General features: G+C 39.5%; 1 protein-coding gene across 1 annotated transcript; it reads right to left on the bottom strand.

Moving 5' to 3' along the window:
• Positions 1-6,929: 6,929 nt before the first annotated feature.
• LIPN (lipase family member N) lies at positions 6,930-24,987 on the bottom strand (the record flags this gene model as incomplete). The annotated part of the gene is made up of 9 exons (XM_079794100.1): positions 6,930-7,163; positions 10,714-10,785; positions 11,347-11,418; positions 14,415-14,561; positions 16,296-16,432; positions 19,787-19,896; positions 21,665-21,863; positions 23,928-24,045; positions 24,880-24,987. 9 exons carry the CDS (start codon positions 24,985-24,987, stop codon positions 6,930-6,932), a joined length of 1,197 nt encoding a protein of 398 aa, XP_079650226.1.

Raw genomic sequence — 24,987 nt, 5'->3', positions numbered from 1 at the left:
CAAATGCTCCTTAGAAAAGGTATATGAACCATGTTTTTTTAAAAGTCAGTGTTGAAAATTATTGAGTTTTTGTTAACTGTTGATAAATCCTTCAAAAGTTGTTTTACATATGAGCTTGTCATCATTGATTTAGTAGCTGTCTGTTTTCCAGGTGAGAAAAATGTGACTCATTGTCATGTTTATGAGATGCCCCCTGTTCTCCACAAATGCAATACTTTATTCTCATCAGCTGTAGAACACATTCATCCTCTGGACAACAAATGCATTTCCTAACTGTGTTTTATCTTTTCACAGCACTGACTTTAATAAGAACAGGTAGTGATGAAGTTTTCCACCTTTACTTTACCTCTCATATTTAACAAAAACAGACTGAGAATCATCTGACTGATGATGCTGATTTCAGTTCACACCCTGAACATCTGAGGCAGAGTCTCCAGGTTTGGGGCTCAGGACTTTGTATTTTTATCAGGTGAATCACATGGTTCTAAGGAAGAGCGGGAGTTGGGGGCTGCTGTGTGCGCTGCACTCAGACATCCTGCCTGCAGGGAGAGAAGCTCTAATCCCTGTGAGGCAAATTGCTCCATCTCCTTCCTCAGAGAGGAATTTGGTCCCAGACAGTGAAATAAAACTGTTTTTTTTTTTTTTTTAGGGTTAAAGTTTTCCCTGTATCCACCAGCATAGAAAATGTAGTAAAACGATGATTTATAATAACTATAACTTCTATGAGGCTTTAAAATTGTGTAAGGAGAAACTACAGATTGAAGAGACAAACATTTAGATTACTCATTTCTAATTGCTAATGATGGTTTATGTTAGCTCAGTTTTCTTTCATCTCAAAGTGGACTTAAACATGCACTTTGTTTTATTAAGTTTCATAAAAACGGGCTACATTTAACAAACAAATACAGCAAAGCCCTAGAGAATAAGATCACATGGGTTTGGTCTGAATGATGCCAAGTGGAAAATGCCATGAATCACCTAATGCTACTCATGGAGGCCTTTTGCAAATACTCTGATAAGTAGAACGTTCCATGGTTTATTGAGTTGTTTAACATCCAGGTCACTCAATCCAGAGATAACAGAGGCACGAGAACAGCAGTAAAGGGCCTGAACTTCCATAATTGCTTCAATGGCAGCAAAATAATTTTCTTAAGTACCCTTAATAGTTAGAAAGCAAAATGGTTATTTTGGAGTCTTTCTATCTTGGCACTCCCAGCGTTTCAGCTTTCCATAGCTTCATTATAGTTATCATCAAAATAGTTTCCCAAAGCATGTGCCAAAAAAGAAAGAAAATTTGAAGTGAATTGACAAAATAAAATATTTGCAAATCATGAAGGAAGATATTTGTGATGAAAGAATTAGCCCCTCCCCTCCTCCCCCCCCCAAAAAAAAAAATCAAATTGCTAGTTAGACATAGTTCCTACTGGAGTGCGTTTTGGTAAAAGAAAGGGAGGAGCAGAAATCAGAGTGTCTGTTTCTGAGGCCCCTTCTCTAGGGAATTAGTGACATCTGTATGCAGTCAATCTGTCCTCTGGATGATGTGAAACATGGCTGGAAATGGGATGGTGGCTAAAGGATGGGTTTGCTTCCATGTGTACATTACCCAAAAAGGAAGATTAGGACAGCAAAGTCGCCTCTGTCTCCAAATAGCCCTGGATTGAGTATTGACTCTCAACTCCTTCTGAAGCCTAACTGGTTCATGGTTTCTGGAGCAAGGGGTCTGGGCTAGTGATTGCAGGCTTAGGGCAATTTGAGAAATAGCATTAGGAAAAGGAGGGTCTTAGCATTTTTTCAACCTGTTGTAAACCAGCAGAATAAGAAATATAAATATTGAACGTAAAATGGTCTTAGACTTGTGAGTAAATTTATGCAGATAAATAAACCTGATAGCAATCAGAGGTAGGATTAATTTATCCAGGAAGGTAGATAAGTAATTTAGGAGCTACTTAAGTCAGTTCCTTTGTTCCCAAACATCTTTCTTCCCCTAATTATGAAAATATTTTTTCTTTGTTTTGTCATAAGGCCTGAAGCTCCAGTAATAAAAAATAAGAACTTGGTTAATGAAGTATGCAAGTGACATTGAAAGAGCACTAGAGTAGGAGTGAGGGCCTGGGGTCTTTTGGTAGCAACTTGTATGAGCGGAGGGTGGTCACTTTCCCCATCTAGGCTTTGGAATCTCTCAAATTCAGTTGGAACTAGATGGATAGTTTTCAAACAGTGTTCTGTGGAAACCTGGTTTCTTCAGAAGGATTTCAAGGCATCTGCCAATGTATGGTTTAAATTTTGTTTTCAAATGAAATTTCGCCTATTTAACTAACTTTGCTTCACACGTAATCTCAAATGTATAATGTTATATATCAAATTTCACAACATCAGTGACTATATCTATTAACTTGTGCTAGAACCTTAGAGTAAAACTTCCTTTTCTATCTTGTATAATTGAACAGAACTGAAATTGTTCAAAAACAATTATGACTTCAACTGCTTTTCTGTGCAGATTTTATCATATCCTAGAGCCAAAAATATATAGAGAGAGCACTAATGTGTAAGCCAAGACTGATACAGAGTACTGTGGCTTATAATCATTTCTAAGTCTGGGGATCACCAAAGTAACTTTATAATGGGTGAAGGTTATAAATTTGGATGTTATATGATACATACATACTACCTATCTACTACTGATTTTTCTTATCTTTTTGTAGCCTTGTGTAATTTATTTTGGAAAATATTGTTTTGCTTCTAAAATGTTTTTAAATCACTAGGCAAGATGGTTTCTATAATCTCTCTCTCCTCTGACATTATATCTGGGTCTCTTTAAAAATTTAGAAAATATCTACTTATGTTGTTACCCTTTGAGATTTTGAAAATTTTGATGAACATGATAGAGAAATGGCTGGGGTTTACTTTAGCCCTGGAGCACTTAAGGGGAGAGTCAGGCTTGCGTGGATTCAATTTAGGGTTTAGGGTTAGAGAGCAGCATAAAGCACCAAAAATACTTATGAAGAGAGAGGGGAGCTAAACCATGGGAGGGGTCACCAAAGACATGAAAAGGGTGAGACTGGAATTTCCCTGGCTAGTAGGGTGCAGAAGTGCATGGTTTTTCAACTTTGATTTGGGAATCAATCAAATTTATCAGAGGATAGCATACTGAGGCTAATAAAGACCTGGCAGGTAAGCTGGTTTATTTTACAGATAAAACAGGCAAAATACTAATTCAAAAGACCTATGCACCCCTATGTTCATTGTAACATTATTTACAATGGCCAAGATACAGAAGCAACCTAAGTGTTCACTGATTGATGAGTGGATGGAAAAGCTGTGGTATTTATACAATGGAATATTACTTAGCCATAAAAAAGGAAATCTTGCCATTTACAACATGGATGAACCTACAGGGTATAATGCTGAGTGAAATAAGTCAGACAGAGAAAGACAAATAACATATGATTTCACTTACATGTGAATCTAAAAAAGAAAATAAATGAACAAACAAAAGAGAAACAAACTATAAGTACAGAGAATAATTTTATGGTTGTTAGATGGGAGGGGGTTGGGGATGGGAGAAAAAGGGGAAGGATTGAGAATCACAAATTGGTAGTCACAGAATAGTCATGGGGATATAAAGTACAGCGTAGGGAATACAGTCAATAATATTCTAATAACTATGTATGGTGTCAGATGGGGACTATACTTATCTGGGTGATCATTTCGTAAGTTATATAAATGTCTAATGACTATGTTGTACACCTGAAACTAATATAAACCGGTCTGTCAATGGTAATAAAAAAAAAAAAAAACAGACCCAGAAGAAAGAAACAACTTGCCCAAATGTTTAAGATCAGTTTCAGCATGATGACGGCTAAGCCAAACTGGGGCAGTGTGGGATGAAAAGAAAATGTAGACTCAAGAGGGAGGCCCTTCTATCACCTCATTAGTATTCAGGGGACATCTTAGCAATAACCACTGTCCCCCTTTACTAGGTGTACCAGTTAATAATGCAGATTTTTTTCAATAGATGGAGTTACACATACGTTGATATATATGCGATTTGATATGTATGCTATTTTGTTGTATTGCTCCCTCAGATTACCACTTGTTCCGATCGATGGCACACGCACTTTCTGAGCAGCACTTCAAAACATACGAAGAAGTGGAAAATTGGGCCTCTGAATGGTTTGCCTCAAAACAAGAAAAGTTCTATTGGGACGGTATCCACAAATTACTTGAAAGATGGGGGAAATGTGTAGCGATGGACATTACTTCAAATAAAGCACTTTTGATGTCTCTCTTGAAATTATTGTGTTTTATTTGGATTACAAAATCAAGTGAGTTATTTGGAGTTTTCCATCTAACAAGCTGTGTAGACAACCAAAGCAGAAATTTTCTTAGGTTATTCAATGTGGTGGTCTTTATTGATTAAACCATCAGATCTATCGTTGAGTGAGTGTGTACCATGAGACTTTTACTGAAGCAGGCAGTCTGAAACAGACCTTCCACACTTGGCCATAATGAGGAATGTTCACTTGCTATAGCTTTCTGCACCCTGAAAAGGTTGACACCACAAGAGTTGATACATTCATCTAAATACCCCTCAGAAAAAATTTCCTTACTTTCCCCCACCCCTTTAAGAAGTTAGTCTGATTCCAGACCATCTCCTTATGCCTCTTCTTTCTCCAACAGATGAGCAAGTCAAAGGGAAGGCAGGCATTTTCTCTTGCTTATCACGTGAAATATGAAATAAAAAGATTCTTGTCGCTTTTTTTCCAAAAAAGGTTACCACTTATTTATCTCATTTTTTATTCACTCAAATTTGCAATTAATTCCCTTTAAAAATGTCCCTTTTTTTCAATGTAAACTCTCTGATGGAAAATTTGGCAATATGTATGAAAAATAAATATAAATTCAGAAACTTATTTCTAGGAGCCATTCGTGGTGAACAAAAGGACCAGAGTGAAAAATTGGAAACGACAGTAACAGCCATGTGAATGAAGTGGTTTGATAAATTCTAGTTCATTCTTACAACAGAGCACCATTCACTCATTACAAATATATTCACTCAATACAAATCTAGACATTTGTGCTAGGTAATGCAACAGTATTCATAATATATTTTAATGGGGAAAAATGAATGTTACTAAATAGCGTTTATTGAATATTTTAAAGTTATAAACGGACATAAACAGAAATGGACCAGAGAGAAATCTATTAAAATATTAACCAAGTAGTTTCCTTTTAGTGGTGATGATATTGCTCATCATTTTCTTTGTTAGTTTCTCTATTTTCTAAATTGAACAAAAACAAAATAAATCTTTTTTAATGTAAGAAAATATTCCCAAGCCTATTTTAATTTGAAGGCACTGAAATTTAAGAGCAGAAAGAACCATAGCTATGACCTACCTCAGCACAGAGTCCATTTGCGGAAGGAGGGCTGATTCAGGAATGGTGTCTCAGCTCAGATGCCCCAGTATAAAGGGAGGTCAAGGTAGAGGAGGAAGCAGGACACTGACCACACAGAGCTTCCCCTATAATCAACCATCATCTTAGCAACCAGCTTCACCGCCTCGGGCCTAAATCATTCTGCAGTTGCTTTAGTCTATGGGTATACCATTTTCCATGATGACTTGTTGGCCAGTGTTTCCCCAAGTGTAGGCGATGCACCACAGGGGCTATGAAATATGTTAGCTGATACACAAGTATGGTATTAAATAGCATTGAATCACATAGTATGAGAGTTAGTCCCTATACTAGTTTGCTATGTCTGCTGTAACAAATTACCAGAAACTTAGTGGCTTAAAAATCATATAAGTTTATTCTCTTACAGTTCTGAAGATCAGAAATCTAAGACCAATGTGTAGGGCTGCATTCTTTATGGAAACTTCTGGGAGAATCCGTTTCCTTCCCTTTTCCAGATTCCAGAGGGGGCCTGCATTCCTTGACTCAGTGCTCACTCCAGCTTCTTGTTGTTTCATTGTCATATTTTCTGACTTTGACTTTCCTGCCTCCCTCTTATGGGGACCCCTGTAATTACTTTGAGCCCACTTATCACCTCAAGTTTCTTAACTACCTTAACTTAGTCACATCTGCAACGTCTCTTTTGTCATATAAGGGTTAGGGTTAGTTTCTTGAATTAGGACATCTTTGGGGGGCCATGATACATCCTACCAAAGACTCACTGTCAAATTTCTTTCAACCTTCTGAGCGCAAGGAGAAAGCCGAACTCTGGTTTACGTCTTTGTTTCTAGCATTTGTCAATCTCCCTTTCAAATCAAGAGGACATGTTTAACAAAAAGAAGGCAGTTCTAAAACAGGGGTCTTGACTAGTCATGGCCTCTAGGAATTTTATTATCAATTATCTGCTTTTCATTGTTACAGTTTATGTTTATCTTCAAGTTGGGGTAAATAGTACCTTTTCCTGCCATTTATAGTAGCTCCAAAAAGGTTTTTTTTTTTAATATAAATAAACAAATTGAGTTTGAGACTTGTAAATAAGCAGTATCATAGGTGGCATGCAGACATGGCACAGGTGAGTGAGGAATGTGAATGACTACAGTTTGGGAGAACACCAACCTATTTACAATTAGGGAAGAATGGGGATGTTCAGGGATCATTCTGCTCCATGCTTAGCACTACATGAGGCTTGCCTTGAGGAATTTTCCTTTCTGTCTCTTGTTTGGTTCTGTATGTGGGTAAATCAGTAAGACAGGGAGAAAGATCTTCCTCCCTGTTCATGAAGAATGCAAATCACCAGTGGAAAATCTGTGGGATATCACTGATTGGAAGATGTTCTCCTTGAGACTCCTTGACAAGGGCACATTCAGCAACATCAACAATGTGGAGATGCTGGAGTAGACCTCACTGCTGATTATTCTTTTTCCCAAAGCCTCCTGGGGTTGAAAGCAAGTTTTAATGGAAAAGTGGATGTATTGCAGTTAGGGACATGTCTTCATCAAATCTAGGATTTTACTGTACACCCGTTCAGGAGCATCAAGGCCCCAGATGAAATCAACGTGGTTCCAATCTGGCAATAGCTGGAAGTAATGGAGATTCCTGATCTGGGGGAGTATCCTGGCCACATCCTGGATTGTTACAAGGACATCATTTCCACCAACCCAAATAGCAGTAGGCACTGTCATGGCAGTCAAGTCATACAGTGGGGGACGACTCTATGGGGGAGAAAGAAAGGACATTCATGAGAGGAAGCTCCTCACAGAAACAGCTGAATTCAAATAAGTAGAGAGGCTACCAAATCAACATCTACCAAGTCAATTGTTCACTGAGGGAAATAGGAAGGAAACATGCAATGCTTCTTATCTTCAGGAGTTTGAAGAAACAAGGCAAGATAACCAAACAAACATTTGTGTGCAAAATAGGGTATGTTAAATGTTATAAAACACTATAAAGACAATGAATTGAAGACAAAGAAGAAGTTATTTCCAGTTGGAGGCTTCATATACAAAGAAGTCATTTGAGATGACTCTTGAGCGACGGTTGAAATTTGACAGACAGGAAAGAGGGTGGGAGGGCTTCCTAAGGAGGCAGGAAGAGCCTGTAAGTCATGGTCAGGAATGGCAAGCTGTCCAGTGTATACCCAGAGGAGAAAATCTTTGAAAGAATATTGTAGGATATAAGATTGGAGACAGACAGTCAAGGTCTAAATGCCAGGCTAGGGTATTTGGACATGTTTCAGATATTTTTGGGACAAAGCAGGTTCATTTCTCAGAGCTCTGTCGTAAGAGGGCTGTATGAACATGAGTTTGTGAAATGACTTGAAGAAAGGATAGTTCTTGAAAAAATCTAGTCAAGCAATATGGATGGTCCACAGAAGGAGAGTTAAAGTTCTGGAGGTGGCTAAATTCTCCAAGGAAGAGAGATATTAGTATAGAGATGTTAAGAATCTTGGGGAGATGCTGACAGTTGGACAGTGGTGGGAAACAGAGAGTGGCCAGTGTAGAGGACAAATAGAGCAGATATAAAGGAAAAAAAAATCAGAGATCATTGCGTCACAAAGTCCAAGTTAGGGGAGTAAGTTGCAAGGAAACTATAGTCACTGTTTGTTTTTCACGAGGTATGGGAGCTCCTTTAAGAGAATAAAAGGAGTAAGAGTGAAGAAGGGATGAAAAGAGATGAGGGTCAAGGGCACATGCTTGTGAACTTGGAAAATAAGAAGCTCTTCATTTTCTGAGAGAGAAAAGAAGGCTAGAATCAAGGGGACAGAGACATTTTCAGATGGTAAGAGAGAGGTTAAGAAACTTTATTCATGCAACAAATAAATATTGAGGGCTCCGTAAACGCCAGGTGCTCTGCTAGGTGAGAAAACATTGGTGAACAAAAGAGAAGGTAATCCCTACCCTCATGGGGCTTGCATGGGTTAATCCTCTTATTCTTGAAAAAACATAGAGTAGGCACAGAGACTGTGCTGGAAACTTAAGAAGAGGGCAAACTGATAAAATTAGAATGTAATAAAAATTGACTTCAAATTGAAAAGGAATTTTTGGACTGGAACCCGGATTCTTTGTCTGCCGGAATCGAAGAATGAATCCACGGACAGAAAGTGGTATAGCAAAGGTGGAGATTTATTGAAGAACAAATACAGACTCCCACATGGGGAGAGGGAAAGAGTCCCACAGAATGGACTCCCAGGTAGGGAGGGGGAAAGGGTCCCACTGAGTTCCTTTTCCCTATGGCTTATAAAGGCTGCAGATCCTGGTGCCTCGATATTGATTGGCCACTCTTCCCTTAGATTGGTTACTATACTAACCCCTGGGCTCAAAGGTTGAACCTCACATGGGACATGTGAAGTCCCCCCCCCCCCCCCCTCATTCCTTATTGTTTTCCTATTCCCACTGGGCTTTCTTCTTCTGCTTCTGGATGAAGGGCTTCCTTCTCTTTGTTTTATAAATATAGACCTTTTGCTGTTCCCAGCTTCCTCATTCTATGGAAATGTACCTTTTCAGCTTTTCTAGTCTATGGAAATATACCTTCTGCTGCTCTGCAACCCTGTGCTTCCTCCAAGGTCCCCTTCATTTCCAAAATTTCTGAAATTTCCTAAACCTGTCCTATTTACCCCTGAAATTTCTGTTTCAAAATGATCTAAAATCACACACAAATAAAAGAGGATCAGCCTGGATAAATTCTAAGGACATTTACACTATCACATACTTATCAGTTGTACACTTCAATCTTAAAATTTCATTTGCTGATTTTACATTAATAAAGCTGAAAAAAAGAACTTGTGATATATTTTGTTCCATTTTCTTTTAAAAGTAACAATATAACCCAGCTGGCATGACTCAGTGGTTGAGCATCGACCTATGAACCAGGAGGTCATGGTTAGATTCCCGATCAGGGCACATGCCCAGGTTGTAGGCCTGATCCCCAGTGGGGTGCATGCAAGAGGCAGCCAATCAATGATTCTTCCTCATAACTGATGTTTCTATCTCTCTCTCCCTCTCACTTCCTCTCTGAAATCAATAAAAATAGATGTTAAAAAAATAAACAATATATAACCCGATTAATAAAAATAATGGATGACAGCAGAAGTATGTAAAATCCAAAATAGAGCCTCCTTTACTCCATTATCTCCATTTACTTCACCCTTTCTTTCCTCCCCTCTTTGAGGATAACTTTAACATTTGTTAGGTAGTATTTGTTTGTTTTTTTTCTGACCCTTTTCTAAGCATTTGTGAATATACATAGTTTGAGTGGTAGGAGAAAAGTTTTTGGGTAATAGAAATGTTCTATAGTATCTTGATTGTGTTGTGGTTACACAAATGAATATATTTGTCAAAGTTCATTGAATTGCACTTGTAAGATCAGTGAATTTTACTGTATGTAAATAACACCATAACCAAGCAGATAAAAATAATAAAAATATGCATAGCTCTTATAGTTGTCTTAAAAGCTAGGAGAATCATTTATCTAACAATTCAATATATTATTGAGAAATAACTGGTCTGATTGACTGTTTTGATGCTCAGAAACAACCTAATTAATGTGGGTTTGCACTAAGAATAGCTTTAAATATGTCAGTCTTGGAAAACATTGGAAATTTTTAATTTAATGGGTTTAGTTCAAACAGAGAAGCCCAGCCCCTGACTTTGAGAAAAGAAATGATGGCAACAACATTGGTTAAAGCACAGGAAGGCCAAAGGAATCTATCAATTTGGATGTGTAAAGTTAGGAGAAAGATGCTTTAAGACAAGTCTTCATGGTGGATAATGCTCTTTTAATGTTCATGTTGTATCCCAATTCTTGCTGTTAGTATCAAGAAATGTGTATTCATTTACTCTGTAAATTTGTGTAGATTTTTGTAAAAACAATTTTCACTAGTATGCAGCCATTAAGATGATGTTAAAAACAAAAACACCTCAGTAACATTGGTTATGTCTTGCTATAACCATAAATAAAAGAAATACTAAAAGTTGTATAAGATCAGTGATGCTGAGAAGACTGGAATGAATGCAACAAAATATTGATATATCTAGCTATCACTGGGTAGAGGGATTATAAATTATTTAATTTCCTTAGCATATGCTTCTTTCCCCCCCCCCCCTAGATTTTTCACAATGAATACATATTACAATCACAAAATTTTCAAAAAGCTCTATCTATCCATGTGAATACCACCAATTGCCAGGCAGGATTCTTCTCACTCTCAATTTATTTTTACAATGTCTCAAAACCACCCTTCTGGGGGCATTCTGAATAACTCACCTGATTGTAGTGACGCATGTTCTCAGCTTCACTTCCCCAGTCATAAGCTCTGAATTCATCAGATCGGTAAAGCTGAAATAAATGTGTGGGGTTTTTTTAGTAATATAATATTCAGAATAAGAATCATTAATGTTAACAGCAAATCTTAGAAAAACACTGCACACTGGAAAGAAAATAAGGCTTCTAGACCAGTAGAAAGATGGAAATACATTTTTACTATGAAAAACGATAGAGAGAGAGAGAGAGAGAGAGAGAGAGAGAGAGAGAGAGAGAGAAGTGATCTCCTATGGTTTGTAGGATAAGCTAATGGAAAACCAAAACTCAATAGGGAGAAGTCATATTTCTCTCTCCCGGGAAGGCTCAGATTCCTGAGATTTTCCCAGCTTACCTCTTGCTTTAGCTCAGGGCCTCTCTTACAAGCTCTGATTTAAGATGGGAATTATTTATGTTACCTACTTGTTCTGCACCGTATTTTGTCATTTCTCTTAAAACCCAGGGAAATCAGACCATTGAAGATGGTGACAAGGGCAAATGGAAGCCAGCTGGTAAGGTTCTTAGAGGAGACCTGTTAACTCTGTCCTTTCACATATAATGAAAATAGGGATGGGAATGGTTTTCCATGACAGTCACTACCTGCTTTATATGCAGGATGTTCTGTATTGACGATCCAGTGGGAGAGTGTGACATGTACACGTCCATCCGACTCTGAAGGGAAATAAACCACATGTTACAGCAAGAATCACCCACAGAAATAAACTATGCCTTTCAAACACAAAAAAAACAGTTGAGCTAAAACTTAGTAAACAAATACTGGGGGGTTTGAAAATATCTATGTGAATCATCTAGATAAGTCTGAATTTTTGTCAGACACTTGAACATGAGTGAACTATGGGCTGACCAGTGGCATAGGTTGCTTGAGAGCAAACCTGCATCAGCTCTGAAACTATAAGATAATTTGTTTCCTTTGAAGTAGAAGAAGCAAGAATGGACATCATGGAGGAAAGGTGCAATGTGCAAGTGGAAGTGGTGGTAGGTGCATGTGCCTAGACACGCTATCGCAGATCAGTAGATCAAAACCACCTGGACTTCAGGATCTAACTCTGTTAATGATAATCTTTGTGACTTTGGGCAAGTTACTTAACATCTCTGAGTTTCTGTATTGTCATCTACTAAATGAAGATAATGAAAATCATGCTACCAATTTGGTTGGCTCTTGTGAAGATAAAATAAAATATTATAAAAGAAAAGCCAATAAACCATCATTTCTATGTGCACTGTACTTCGATCTTTGTAAACATTATAGAGATGACATTATAGAGATACAATAGTAATCATAATTTTATATCTGAGAATATCATAAAACTAACCAAGGGAACTATTAAAAATCTTTACTTTTGAATAAGTAGGCTCTGAACAATGGTTCCTCATGGTTTTTGGTCTAACACAACTTAGCTTCTTAACAAAGAGGAGTTAGGGTGGGTTGACAGACAAGTGTTTGGGACTAGCTTTACTGTCACAGTCTCATTTGGCTGCCGTTTGGAATATGACAGAGATAACTATCCAACCAAACTCCTCTGCAGATGCCAACTCCTCCTCCTCCTCCTCCTCCTTGAATTCTCAATAACAGGAAACAAAGAGTTGATGAAACAGGACTGCTGCTTCTTCAGAGAAAAGGGATTCCTTCTCCATTCCATTCTGTCTTTTAAGTTCTAAGTTAAGTGATGAGTTTTATTTGAGGCCAGAGTCATCCAACATGTGAGGGCACACACAAAGTAAGTTCAATGCTTATATGTGCTTCACTTCTTTTCGAGAATTTTATTTTATGTTATTTTTAAAAATTTTATTAAATTTATTGAAGTGACATTGGGTAATAGGGTCAAGTAGGTTTCAAATGTACATTTCTATGATACATGAACTGTATGTTGCATTGTGTGCCCACCACCCAAAGTCAAATCATCTTCTGTCACCATATATTTGACCCCCTTTACCCTTTACTACCCCTCCTTCCCCCTTCCCTCTGGTAACCATCATGCTGTTTGTTGTCTGTCTGTGTCTATGAGTTTCAGTTTTATTCTAGGACTAGAAACCCGGTGCACGAAATTCGTGCACGGCGGGGGGTTGTCCCTCAGCCCAGCCTGTACCCTCTCCAATCTGGGACTCCTGGAGGGATGTCCGACTGCCCGTTTAGGCCCGATCCTGGTAGGATCGGGCCTAAACGGGCAGTCGGACATCCATCTCACAATCCAGGACTGCTGGCTCCCAACTGCTTGCCTGCCTGCCTTCCTGATTGCCCCTAACCGCTTCTGCCTGCCAGCCTGATCACCCCCTAACCACTCTGCTGCCAGCCTGGTTGATGCTTAACTGCTCCCCTGCCAGCCTGTTTGCCCCCAACTTCCCTCCTCTGCCAGCCTGGTCACCCCTAACTGCCCTCTCCTGCAGAGTTCATCACCTCCAACTGCCCTCCTCTGCCGGCCTGGTCACCCCTAACTGCCCTCTCCTGCAGGGTTGATCACCTCCAACTGCCCTCCCTTGCAAGCCTGGTCCCTCTCAACTGCCCTCCCTTGCAGGCCGGGTGCCTCCCAACTGCCCTCCCCTCCCCTGCTGGCCATCTTGTAGTGGCCATCTTGTGTCCACATGGGGGCAGGATCTTTGACCACATGGGGGCAGCTATATTGTGTGTTGCAGTGATGATCAATCTGTATATTACTCTTTTATTAGATAGGATAGAGGCCTGGTACAGAGGTGGGGGCCAGCTGGTTTGCCCTGAAGGATGTCCCAGATCAGGGTGGGGTTCCCTTGGGGCGTGGGGCGGCCTGAGCGAGGGGCCTGTGGTGGTTTGCAGGCCGGCCAAGCCCCCTGGCAACCCAAGCAGAGGCCCTGGTATCTGGGATTTATTTTCCTTCTACAATTGAAACTTTGTAGCCTGGAGCGGAGCCAAGCCTGCTGCTTCCTCCGGGGTGGGGCGGCAGCCATTTCTGTGGCAGTTAATTCACCTTCTACAATTGAAACTTTGTAGCCTTAAGCGGGTGAGCCCGGCTAGGGTGTGCGGAAAGCTTTGTTTCCCCTGTTGCCGGCGGCAACCCTGGCCTACTCTCTCAAGCTCCATTCTGCCGCCATTTGTTTGAATTTGTTTACCTTCTATAATTGAAAGTTTGTAGCTTGAGTGGAGGCTTAGGCCTGCAATGGCTATGGAAAGCTTGGCTTCCTCTGTTACCTGGGAAACCTTGCTCTCTGTGGCTGTAGCCATCTTGGATTGGGGTTAATTTGCATACTCGCCCTGATTGGCTGGTGGGCGTGGCATGGCTGGTGGGCCCTGATTGGCTGGTGGGCGTGGCTTATGTAGCGGAGTGATGGTTAATTTGCATATTACCATTTTATTAGAGAGGATTTTATTTTTAATGCACTATATTAATTGTAAGATCAAACTCACTGTAGTAAGTGGTGGCTGATTATGAACATGTGAAACTACTACCTATTGTGGAACATTCATTTTCCTAAACTTGATCAGTTTATTTATTTATTCTTTTCCCCAGTCTTCACATTCATGGTCTATTGAATTTCTAATCTATGCATAGCAAATCTCTGTATTTAAGGGCTTAGAATACCATATTAATTTATGCAGAGTAATAGATACATCAAACTAAATCAAAGGAAAGCTGGAATTTCTCAAAACATCCAATGGTCCCATACCTTATACATACCATATTCAGATTGTTCCTGATGAATCCTGCCCATAAGTCCATTACTTCACGACATAGCACCCATAATATTTTATTGTTGCAGATTGTGACAAAAGCTGGCTTCTCTGACTGATCCGCTAAAAAGACACCTTTGGTACCAAACAATTTCTGTAAAAATAAAAAAAAAAGGTTATTTTCAAGAATTGTTTCCAAACTTTTTGACATTCTCATCATCCCAGAAATAAGGATTCTTGAGGATCAATTTGTATTTGCTGTTGCAGTCAAGAAGACCAAGTCGTTCAGGCAAAGGAACTATGATACTTATGAATCCATCTGCACCCAGGGAAGATCACTAGACGTAATTTATAAGGAGATTGCAGTAAGGACCCTCAACCCCAAATTTGCGTCTTCATGGTGAAGCTTCTCTGTATTCTCTCATTGTAGTCTGTAAATCAGTAGTTGACTTCATTTTTAATATCTCATTAATTGGCAAGAAAGGCAGAATATTTCTCCTTAAGGTTAAATATTGCCTTGAATAAGAAGGAAAAGTAGGATTTTCCCTATTACCCATGTGCACATTGTTTTTCTAGGAGTGTCCCAGATTAGCTAGCTCTTATGCTGAAAAGTAGAGAATGGTGTACCAAAGAGAGGGTGCCACTGGACAGAAAGGGAGGTGGCATGTTAAAACGTCTAGGGCTTGGGAAAATAAGATTGGGTGGGGAATCTCTGATGAGAGGACTGGAGCTTCTCTGGGCAACAGATATTATCAAGTGGCAGGCGAGGTCAGGGAATGGGACGTACAGTGGCAGGAAACTTAACAGTAGGGGATATGAAACAGATAAGCCAGGGACAATATTTGCCTCAGACCCAATCTTTGTAGGCAAAGCAATAGATCTGCAAAACTGGTGGTAGATGTGTCTATCTCTGAATTTAACTAATTTGTCTGCTCAATCTGTTCAAATGTAGGAAACATCCAAAACTGATATCAATACACTTTGCAATAGAACTATCAACCACACAAAAGGGAAGTTACATCACTTGAGCTCAAGTAGATAATACAATCAAACTTTTATCAAACCAATCATTAGGCCCTATGGAAATTCTTCCCTGTCTTAGCTCAACAAACAATGGTTTTCTATATCTATTACTCCACCATAAACCAGGGCCTCCTCTTATATATGAATTACTGAGATACCCTGATTGGTCTCCTTGACTTCACTTTGACCAAAATTGATTTTATCCTTCACCCCAAATTTAAGGTGCAATCTTGGTAAAATACTATGTTCATTGTGCCAATGACCTTTTCAAAGAGACAAAAAGCAAATAGAAAAATAATTTAAATGGATAAAATTCCAAATTCACAATTAGCAATCAAACTGCTTTTCCAATTCTTGGAAAATAACCAATAAATATTTGAAGAAATAATTGAGTTGTAAGACAATTAAGCTTTATAATCATAGTTTTAGTAAATTAGAACAAGTTGCCATATGGGAAGAATTATTTTATTCACATTTCACATCAAAGTCAGGATGTCAGTGACCATATGAAACTAGAAAAATGTCTTCCATTTGGACATTGCAAGTTCATTGACCTGCCCAGTGGAACAAGAATGGAACAAGAAAACGTGAATGGATTTTAAGCTGACATAGCACTCAGCACAGCTATCAGTTCTGATATATAGTCAGGTCTGTTAATGACTGAGTATAGTAACTTGTATATGACAGCTGTAGATAGTGTGGTACAGACTCTTACACACACAAATAAGCACCTGGTTGCAGATTCTGGTTTCCACAGATTTCATCTAAACGTCCTACTTTTACTTCATCACAAACTTTAAAATAATGAGTATCTATGACCCAAAATTAGAGCCTCAAATACATTTTGGTGAAATGGGGAGCCTACCTTGATTGCAGAACTTGGAAGTAGAAAAAAACTGGTAAAAATACCCTTGGGATATTTGAATGAGACCACAGGACTCAAGGCAAAATTCATTTTGATTCTCCGAGCCACTTCAGGCATGGTGGAAAAGGCTGCAAACCCTGAGAGAACAGGAGACAAGGCACTCTTGTAAAAATGAGAAATGCACAATGTCTCTATAAGGTAGGGACTCTTGTCATTTTAATCCTTCTATTGCCATGATCTTGGGAATGAATTGGGAGACTCTTCTGAGTTATTCTGCAAAGAGAATCTGCCTTCAGTCCTCTCTGCTCTCAAGTCTCCTTTTTTTCTTTTTCCTTTTTTTAAATCCTGGACAGTGTAACTGGGTGGGGAAAGTGAGGGATAAGCTGCTACTGGCAAGTGACTATGGACAACCTCACTTTCAAAGCTTGGAGAAACTGCTGGCAATATTGTCATTTTGCCCCCAACACTGAGGTGCTAGAATGAGTCCAGAGCTTCCAGAAGTAAAGAATCAGTTCCTGGGAGGTGACTGACAAAGAAGGCCTTTCTAAGCAGTATCATCGAGTTATTCCAGTTTTTCTTTCTCACAGTGGAATGAGATTTCATTGCTCCCACTGCCTCACCGATGCTTACCAACCCTCCAGAATTGGTTTCCTGCTTTCAAGAGAGAAGGGGATTTTCCTCGGTCCCCTATGGTCCCAGGAAGAACCAGGTGCCATTTGCTCTGATCTTTAAGTAATAGCATTGCACCCATTGCTAGCCCTGTGAGGGTGAGGAGATCAGCACTACACAGAAGAAGCTCTGTGGAGTTTCTGTGTATTTTGGTTCTCCAAGGTGCCTTCTTGGCCACCCTCTATTGCGTGTGTGTGTGTGTGTGTGTGTGTGTGTGTGTGTATGTGTGTGTGTGTATATGTGTGTTTCCATAGCACAGTGATGGGCAACCTTTTGAGCTTGGTGTGTCAAACTTTGCCAAAAAACTGAGCATAACTCGGGTAGTGTGTCATTTTGAGGAAAAAACATTATTTTGCAAATGTTTCCTCCTCGGCATGCGGCCGCCTCAGCGGCCACGTGTCATCAGAAATGGCTATGCGTGTCAGTGCTGACACGCATGTCATAGGTTCACCATCACTGCCATAGCAGAAGCTTTTTTATTCCCCCCTGATTCTTATTGAAACTGTCCTGGACAAAAAAAAAAAAAGCTGACTTTGTATCAGTTGATACAAAGACTCTGAAACAGGCATAATACTTCTTCCTAGAAGATTTCTATAGGATTTTTGTTGGCCATACTGACTCGGGAGCCTTATTATCACTTAACTAGAAGCCCAATGCACAAAAATTCGTGCAAGAGTAGGCCTTCCTTCCCCCAGCTGCCGGCACCAGCTTCCCGCTGGCACCCAGGACCAGGGCTGGCTTCCCTCAAGCTGCCCGCTGGCACCCGGGACTGGCTGGCTTCCCTCCACCTCAGCTTCATCAGGAAGGACGTCTGAATGATGTCTGGAAGACATCTGGTCTAATTAGCATATTACCCTTTTATTATTATAGATGAGTTGGGGCCTTGGTAGCTAAGTGCCTTGCAAACAGTGGGCCTTTCCCACAAAATCAAAATTGCTCTGCCTAGTATGTAAATAATACTCACTAAAAAATTGTATGCCCTGAATGCAATAAAGATCACTGATGATCAAAATTTCTGTTTTCTTTGAAGAGCACATATAAGAGCATCCTATCTAATAAAGAGATAATATGCAAATTGACCATCACTCCAACAAACAAGATGGCTGCCCCCATGTGGACACAAGATGGCCAGCAGGGGAGGGCAATTGTGGGGGGGGGACCAGGCCTGCAGGGGAGGGCAGTTGAGGGCGACCAGGTCGGCAGGGGAGGGCAGTTAGGGGCGACCAGGCTGGCAAGGGAGGGAAGTTAGGGGTGACCGGGCCAGCAGGGGAGGGCAGTTAGGGGCAATCAGGCTGGCAGGGGAGCAGTTAGGTGTTGATCAGGCTGGCAGGGGAGTGGTTAGGGGTTGATCAGGCTGGCAGGCAGAAGCGGTTAGGGGCAATCAGGCAGGCAGGCAGGCGAGTGGTTGGGAGCCAGCAGTCCTGGATTGTGAAAGGGATGGGATTGGGCCTAAACGGGCAGTCAGACATCCCTTGAGGGGTCCCGGATTGGAGAAGGTGCAGGGTGGGCTGAGAGACACACACTACCCCTCTTCCCCCGTGCATGAATTTTGTGCATTGGGCCTCTAGTATCCTATAAAAGTCCTACTCACTTTTCTAAACTCCACTCGTCATTCCTGCTCCATCCAAAGCCTAAGCACCTCATGGATGAAGTCTAACCTATGTGGTTTGAATCTGTGTTCTGCCTCTTACGTGCTCAGAGACCTCGAGCAATCCACTTAATTTCTTTGAATTTATGTTTCCTCTTCTGGGAGATAGAAATAATAATAGAAAGTTTCAAAGGGAGATATTTTGGGAAAGTTCCTAAACACAGGGTCCTAAACCCAGTAAATGTTCAATAAATGTTAGCTTTGATAGTATAATTATTTACTTGTTAGTGGCAGTTGGGGGAGGGGGGGAAGCGAGTCTCCGATTAGTTCTTTGATGTCCTTATATATGCCCTCTGATGCTCACTGCCTGTTCTAAGCTTGTAAACTGCTGATCAATATAAAGCACTGATAAATATATATTTTCTATTGATAATAATGGAGACTACTGTAAGAATGTTTACTGTCTCTTGCACAGTTTCACCCATACTTAAATAGTTTTAACGTAACTCAATCTCTTAAAATAGAAAACTTCAGTGGAAGATCACTAGCAAATTCACATTTTTAACTGTATGGATCCCTCTACATTTTTATTTGGAACTAGATTATTGATCCCTCCTACCCCCAAAAAAAGATAGAAAATTATTAAAAAGCATGTTTTCAAAGAGCAGGGCCTTGGACTTTAAAAAAACACTACATAGTTCTTACATTTAATTGATATTCCATATTATATTATACACTAAATAGATAAGCCCACTTGATTTATTATAGTAAGCTTTCATATTACAACTCAAACAATGATCATATCTTTTCAATTTGTTCAAATATAAATATAAGCTCCTCCTTTTTATTTATTTTTTAAAATCCAGTGTGGGTTGTGAGGAAGGTATGATTATATTCTTCGGGGATTATTTTATGTCATTAGGCTTTACATTGTCAGCTCAGAGGATGTCTAGAAACTTATCTTTGGATACTTCTTTGGATTTGGGGTACATATTATTCTGGGAAATTACATCACTATTACAAATGTGTAGTTATGATCAGAAATGAAGGGAATATTTGGCCCACGTACAGTCTCTGAAATTCAGGTTTATAGCCACTTAGGGCACTGGGATTATGTGCTAAGAACAGGACAGAGAATTAAGGACATTATTAATGGAAGTAACTCTGTTCCAGTTTAAAGGTGAACTCTTACAAGACTCTGACCCTTGTAAAACATTGACCTTTGTAAACATACCTATTGTAGTGCCAAGTGAATGTCCAACAAAATACAACTTCTCCTGCCCAGTTTTATTTACAATGAAGTCTATTATGCTCGGGAGATCATATTTGGCCATTTCATCAAAACTGCAAAATAAAACAGGGTCTTATAAATACTCCCAACTAAGTTTGAAACTCGGAGCATTTGATCACATTTTTTTACATTTATTTGGTGTATATTTCATTATTTATCCAGTTACATGTAGGCTATTGTAGCTTTAGTTCACTGTATACACATGGATTACTTTCTAATAACAGGAATGATTTCAAGACTTGTGTATAGTATCTGAAGTTCAGTTTTATCATTTCTCCTCTTCACTCCCTTCCATTGTGTTTGCTTCACTTCCCTTCCCCCAACCCAATCTAGTTCACATGCCACTCCTTTATACCTCCCCCTCCCCCCTGCCCCCGGAACTTAAGACTCTCAGGGTCATTTGAATTGCCCCATTTTGGAAACAGAATTGGTTGTAAATCATGATTCTAGCATGTACTAGCTTTTGATCAGTTACTTAAATTCTCTAAGCTTGAGTTTTCTTATCTGTGAAATGAACATGATAGCACCTGCTATAAGGAAGTCATAAGGGTTGGATAGTATTAAAGAAATAACTCTGGCTGCAATTAGTTGTTGCTGTCATTAACATTTCTGTCTATATAAAGGAATATATATTCAACATATACCAAAATCTTACAGTACCAGTTCAGCTAGTATTGATACAGGAGAACAATTGGTACATAACATTTAGTTGAGTCAGGTACTCCATGATTTAGAGGACTGTTTTAATAAACAACATGTGAGGAAATATATAGGTTGATACTCCCAAGTATGGGAGTTGTGATACCTTACAGTAAACAAGATCCTAGCTCCCAGCCAAGGACCAGTGACACAAAATATTTCCCAATGTTCGCCACACTGCTCGAAAGCTCTGACTCTAACAATTTATTCTATCCTTCCTTTCTTCTCAACCTGCCAGTGGATTCTGAATATTTCATTACTTTGCATGTGACAGTGAGCGTAGGCCCGTGAAGGAAAGCCTACGGTGGGCACCAGCTTGTCCTCTGGTGACCCCAGCAACACTTTCACTAAAAGAAACTCTCATCATATCAAAAGATTCCTTCCCATTGCCCATTAACAAGTTTTAAAGATCTCAAATTAGAATTTTCTAAAATGGTATTCTAGCCTGGCCTGCATGGCTCAGTGGTTGAACATCAACCTATGAACCCTGGGGGTTACAGTTCAATTCCCGGTGGTCAGGACACATGCCTGGGTTGTGGGCAGAAGGCAGTCAATCAATGATTCTCTGTCATCATTGATGTTTCTCTCTCCCTCTCTCTCTCTCTTCCTCTCAGAAATTCATAAAAATATATTTAAAAACAAAACAAAAAAATAGTATTCTATAAAATTCCAACCATAGTTTCTCTAAAAAAAATCTAGTACTGATACACATCGTTGTGAAACTGATTGGCTGTCCAAGAGAAAGGACTTGTATTAGCAGCACTAGAATGAATAGAAGGTTGTGAGGGCAGGGACATTGTTCACTATTGAATGCTCAGAGCCTAGAATAGTGCATACATTAGGCACTAGATAGATGTGGATTGACTGCACACATTGGTCATAAGAATTCCTGTGCTGCCCTTTGGGACATACTTTTAATGTATAGCACTGGATGTTAAAATAATCTTATTAAAATGATATAATTTGACTATGGGAGAACCAGTGGAAATCAAAGCTTCTTGCTGTTTCTGACTTTTGAGATGTTAGTAGGAACTACAAGGAACTGTGACTTCAATGATCATAGATTATTATTAATATTCACACTATTATATTCAAAATTGTCTCAAACTTGACACAGTTTACCTAAAGGCCCAGTATTCTTCTTCAGTCACTGGCAGTGTTTTGTGTTTTCTTGACCAAATGTTCCCCCGACTGTTCCCCATCCAGACATCGTAACCTGCATCTGCGAGAATGAACCCAAGGCTTCCATTGGCATAATTCTTAAGCCAGGAGGAATTGTCTATAAACAGGGCATGCTGCATGTACACTACTGGCCGGGGACCTGAAGTGAGGGAGGAAAGGAGAGAGAACAGTGATAGGTAGATAATAAGAAAATAATTTATGATAAATAGCGCATCTCAGGAACATGATAGAAATGTGCATGCACACACACACACACACACACACACACACACACACACACCACACCAGAAAAAGCAAAAACCAAAAACACCATTCACTTTTTCCGTCATTAGTGTAGAACTTTATGATCACAAAGCAAATTTCTTGAGCAAATACTTTGTACCTGGTGTTATGGCCATTGACTGACATGCTCGAGCCTATTAAATTCTTACAATAACTCTATAAGTTAGTTACTATTTTGAGGATCCTCATTGCACAGGTGTGGAAACTAAGACTTAAGATAATTACCCAAGGGGTAACCCAGCTAACAAGGTACTGAGTCAGGACTCAAGCTGGGTTCTATTTCATGCCAAAGCATGTGCTTGTAACTGCTATGCTCTATGATTTCATATTTACATATCTTCTGGGTGTGGCTTTCAGTGACATGGAAGTGATCACGTTTAATGGAGTCCTATGCCTCTTCCAGTCCTTCCTTTAGGGAGGAAGAGGGGGTGAGTGTAAATCGACAATCACTAATTTCTCACCAAGCTTCTAACCAAACACCCAGCCTCCACCCACGGGAGAACATTTGAAAATTATAAGAGTAAAATCAGCTCAACCCCCCCTCTGCCAACTCTCAAATTCCCAATGCATAGAGTATTCACTGGGGGAGATGAGAAGGACCAGGGTGACATGTTTCTAAAGGCCTATAATTGTTAGGAGCACAGGCTCTGGAGTCAGGTGGCCTGGGGTTGGATCCTGGTTCTGTCACTTGCTATTTGTGTGACTTCAAGTCTATTTCATAACCTGATTGCCTCAGTTTCATCATTGGTAAAATAACTATTAATAGTATTGACCTCATAGGTTTGCTAGAAGCGATATGCCTGATAAATAAAGTTTAATTCCAAATCTTCCCAAATTCTCCCTCCTGAAGCAAAACCTTTCCTTGAAAAAGTTTTCTCCTTTTGTATTTCATAGTCCCCTCTTCCCCACTCCTGAGAGAGATTTGGTTGCCAGATTTAGCCAAAAACAAACAAACAAAAGTGATAAAGAAAAAGACCTGGGGGCCCTATTAAATTTGAATAAAACAATGAATAACTTTTTCATCTGAGTTCTATATACTCAAGTGAGACATATATGAAAGCCTGCTTGTTGTTTATGAAATTCAACTTTAACTAGGTGTCTCATGTTCTGTCAGGTAATCCCACTCACATCACACTCCCCCCCCCCCCACTTTTAAAAAACTCTTGAATTACAAATTTCTTTCTGAGAGGGAGAAAGTATCGAACAACAAGATTATAGCTGCTCTGAATGTGTATGGTAAGAGAGATGATGCAGAGAGGTCACTGAGGCTTTGCAGAGATTTTGCTTGCTCTTCTCTCTCCCTCTTTAGAGGTTTTGCAGTTCTAGTCCCCCCTCTGCTTGTGCACAGCTGGCTCCTCATTCTAGAACAAGGCCATATTAACACCATGCCCTTTCATTCCACAAACCATAGGTCTCTTAGATCAGAGCATGTGTGAATGTTAAAGTTTTCTTTCCTGGAAGAAGTTTCAGAAACGCCAATCATTTAAGTTGAACTTTCATCATGAAGAGGGTGGTCTATTGATTCTAGTGAGGGCCAGAGATACTCTTTTGGGGCACGACACAACCAACTTTCTACAACCCAGCAAATTTCTTTCCAACAGTGAGGAAATCCACTTTCTTGGAATACAGAAGTTTATCACCTGGAAAATCAGTAATGAGCTTACAAAACGTAGGCTCCACCTTTGCCTTTACACCCTAACAAGCAAGCCTAGTTGCTGTCAACAAGATCAGTTTCACCCTTCGTATTTTTAGGTTCTTGTCAGTCTTCTGAGAATTAGAAAAGAATGAGACTCCCTGCTAACCATTTAAAGACTAATGCAAAATTCAAAAAATGTTTGATATATCAGTCACTCTCTTAAAGAAAAACCAGCACTGAATTTTAGGCATATCCAATCTTTATCGGGAGGGGCACAACTTGTACCTGCACTCCCAGTATCTCTTCGCCCGTGAGGAATTCTGTTGATGCTGAGGATGTACCCATCTTGAGTGACAACTTCATACTCTTCACTGGGGTAGCCATTATAGGTGATGACTTCACTCTGGCCAGTGAAAACACAGGCATTAGCTAAACATGTTCTAGAACGGGTATCAAAAGAAACTAGAACAAAGTATCTGTTGTAAACTTATCAGGGTGAATTACCTGTAATCTATAGCCCCAGGTAACTGTAAAATTAATTTATTAATAAAGTATTGATAAAAAATAAGTAGAATATTAGAAAATGTCTACTATTGACATTTCTTTAGTGGGGGGAGATAATATTTAGCATCGACCCATTCTTTTGACAAACTATATTCTCAAGTCAATTGTCTTTGAGATCCTTCTTGGTTTAAAGATAATAAGATCATAGCCCAATAGAGGGCAGTTATAAATATCATCTAGGTGGCTTAAAATATAAGTTCTTAATATTATTAAAAATATAAGTTGTCTGTAAAAATACAGTTCTGCTTTGCATGACTAGAAAGTATTATTTATTCAGCCAAAAGAGCAGGCCAACCTAGCTTGACTTTCGGAGAAATGTTAAAAATCACCTGTTTTAGCCCTAGCTGGTTTGGCTCAGTGGATAGAGTATTGGCCTGTGGACTGAAGGGTCCTGGGTTCAGTTCCAGTCAAGGGCACCTGCCTGGGTTGCAGGCTTGGTCCCCAGTAGGGGGCATGAAGGAGGCAGCAGATCAATGATTTGCTCTCATCATTGATGTTTCTATCTCTCTCCCTCTCCCTTCCTCTCTGAAATTAATAAAAAAAACATTTTTTTAAAAATAGCCTGTTTTATCTGTTTTCTTAGCAGAGATTTTCAGCTCTAGCAGGACTTTTAATAATTTCATAACCTATTATCTGCTTTATTTGGTGTTCTTTGGAATTTTCCATGACTTACAGTATTCATCCACACTTCAGGATTCGCTTCTTTTTCCAAATTAAAGAGTTTATCAGCATTTAAAGTTCCACAAATCAAACAGGTTGTTGTTAAAAACAGCCACATCAT

The sequence above is a fragment of the Cnephaeus nilssonii genome (assembly GCF_951640355.1).
Source record: "Cnephaeus nilssonii genome assembly, chromosome: 16".
NCBI classification, from domain to species: Eukaryota; Metazoa; Chordata; class Mammalia; order Chiroptera; family Vespertilionidae; genus Cnephaeus; species Cnephaeus nilssonii.
Note: the sequence above shows the minus strand (reverse complement) of the source record. Positions and strands in the feature narration are given on the sequence as shown.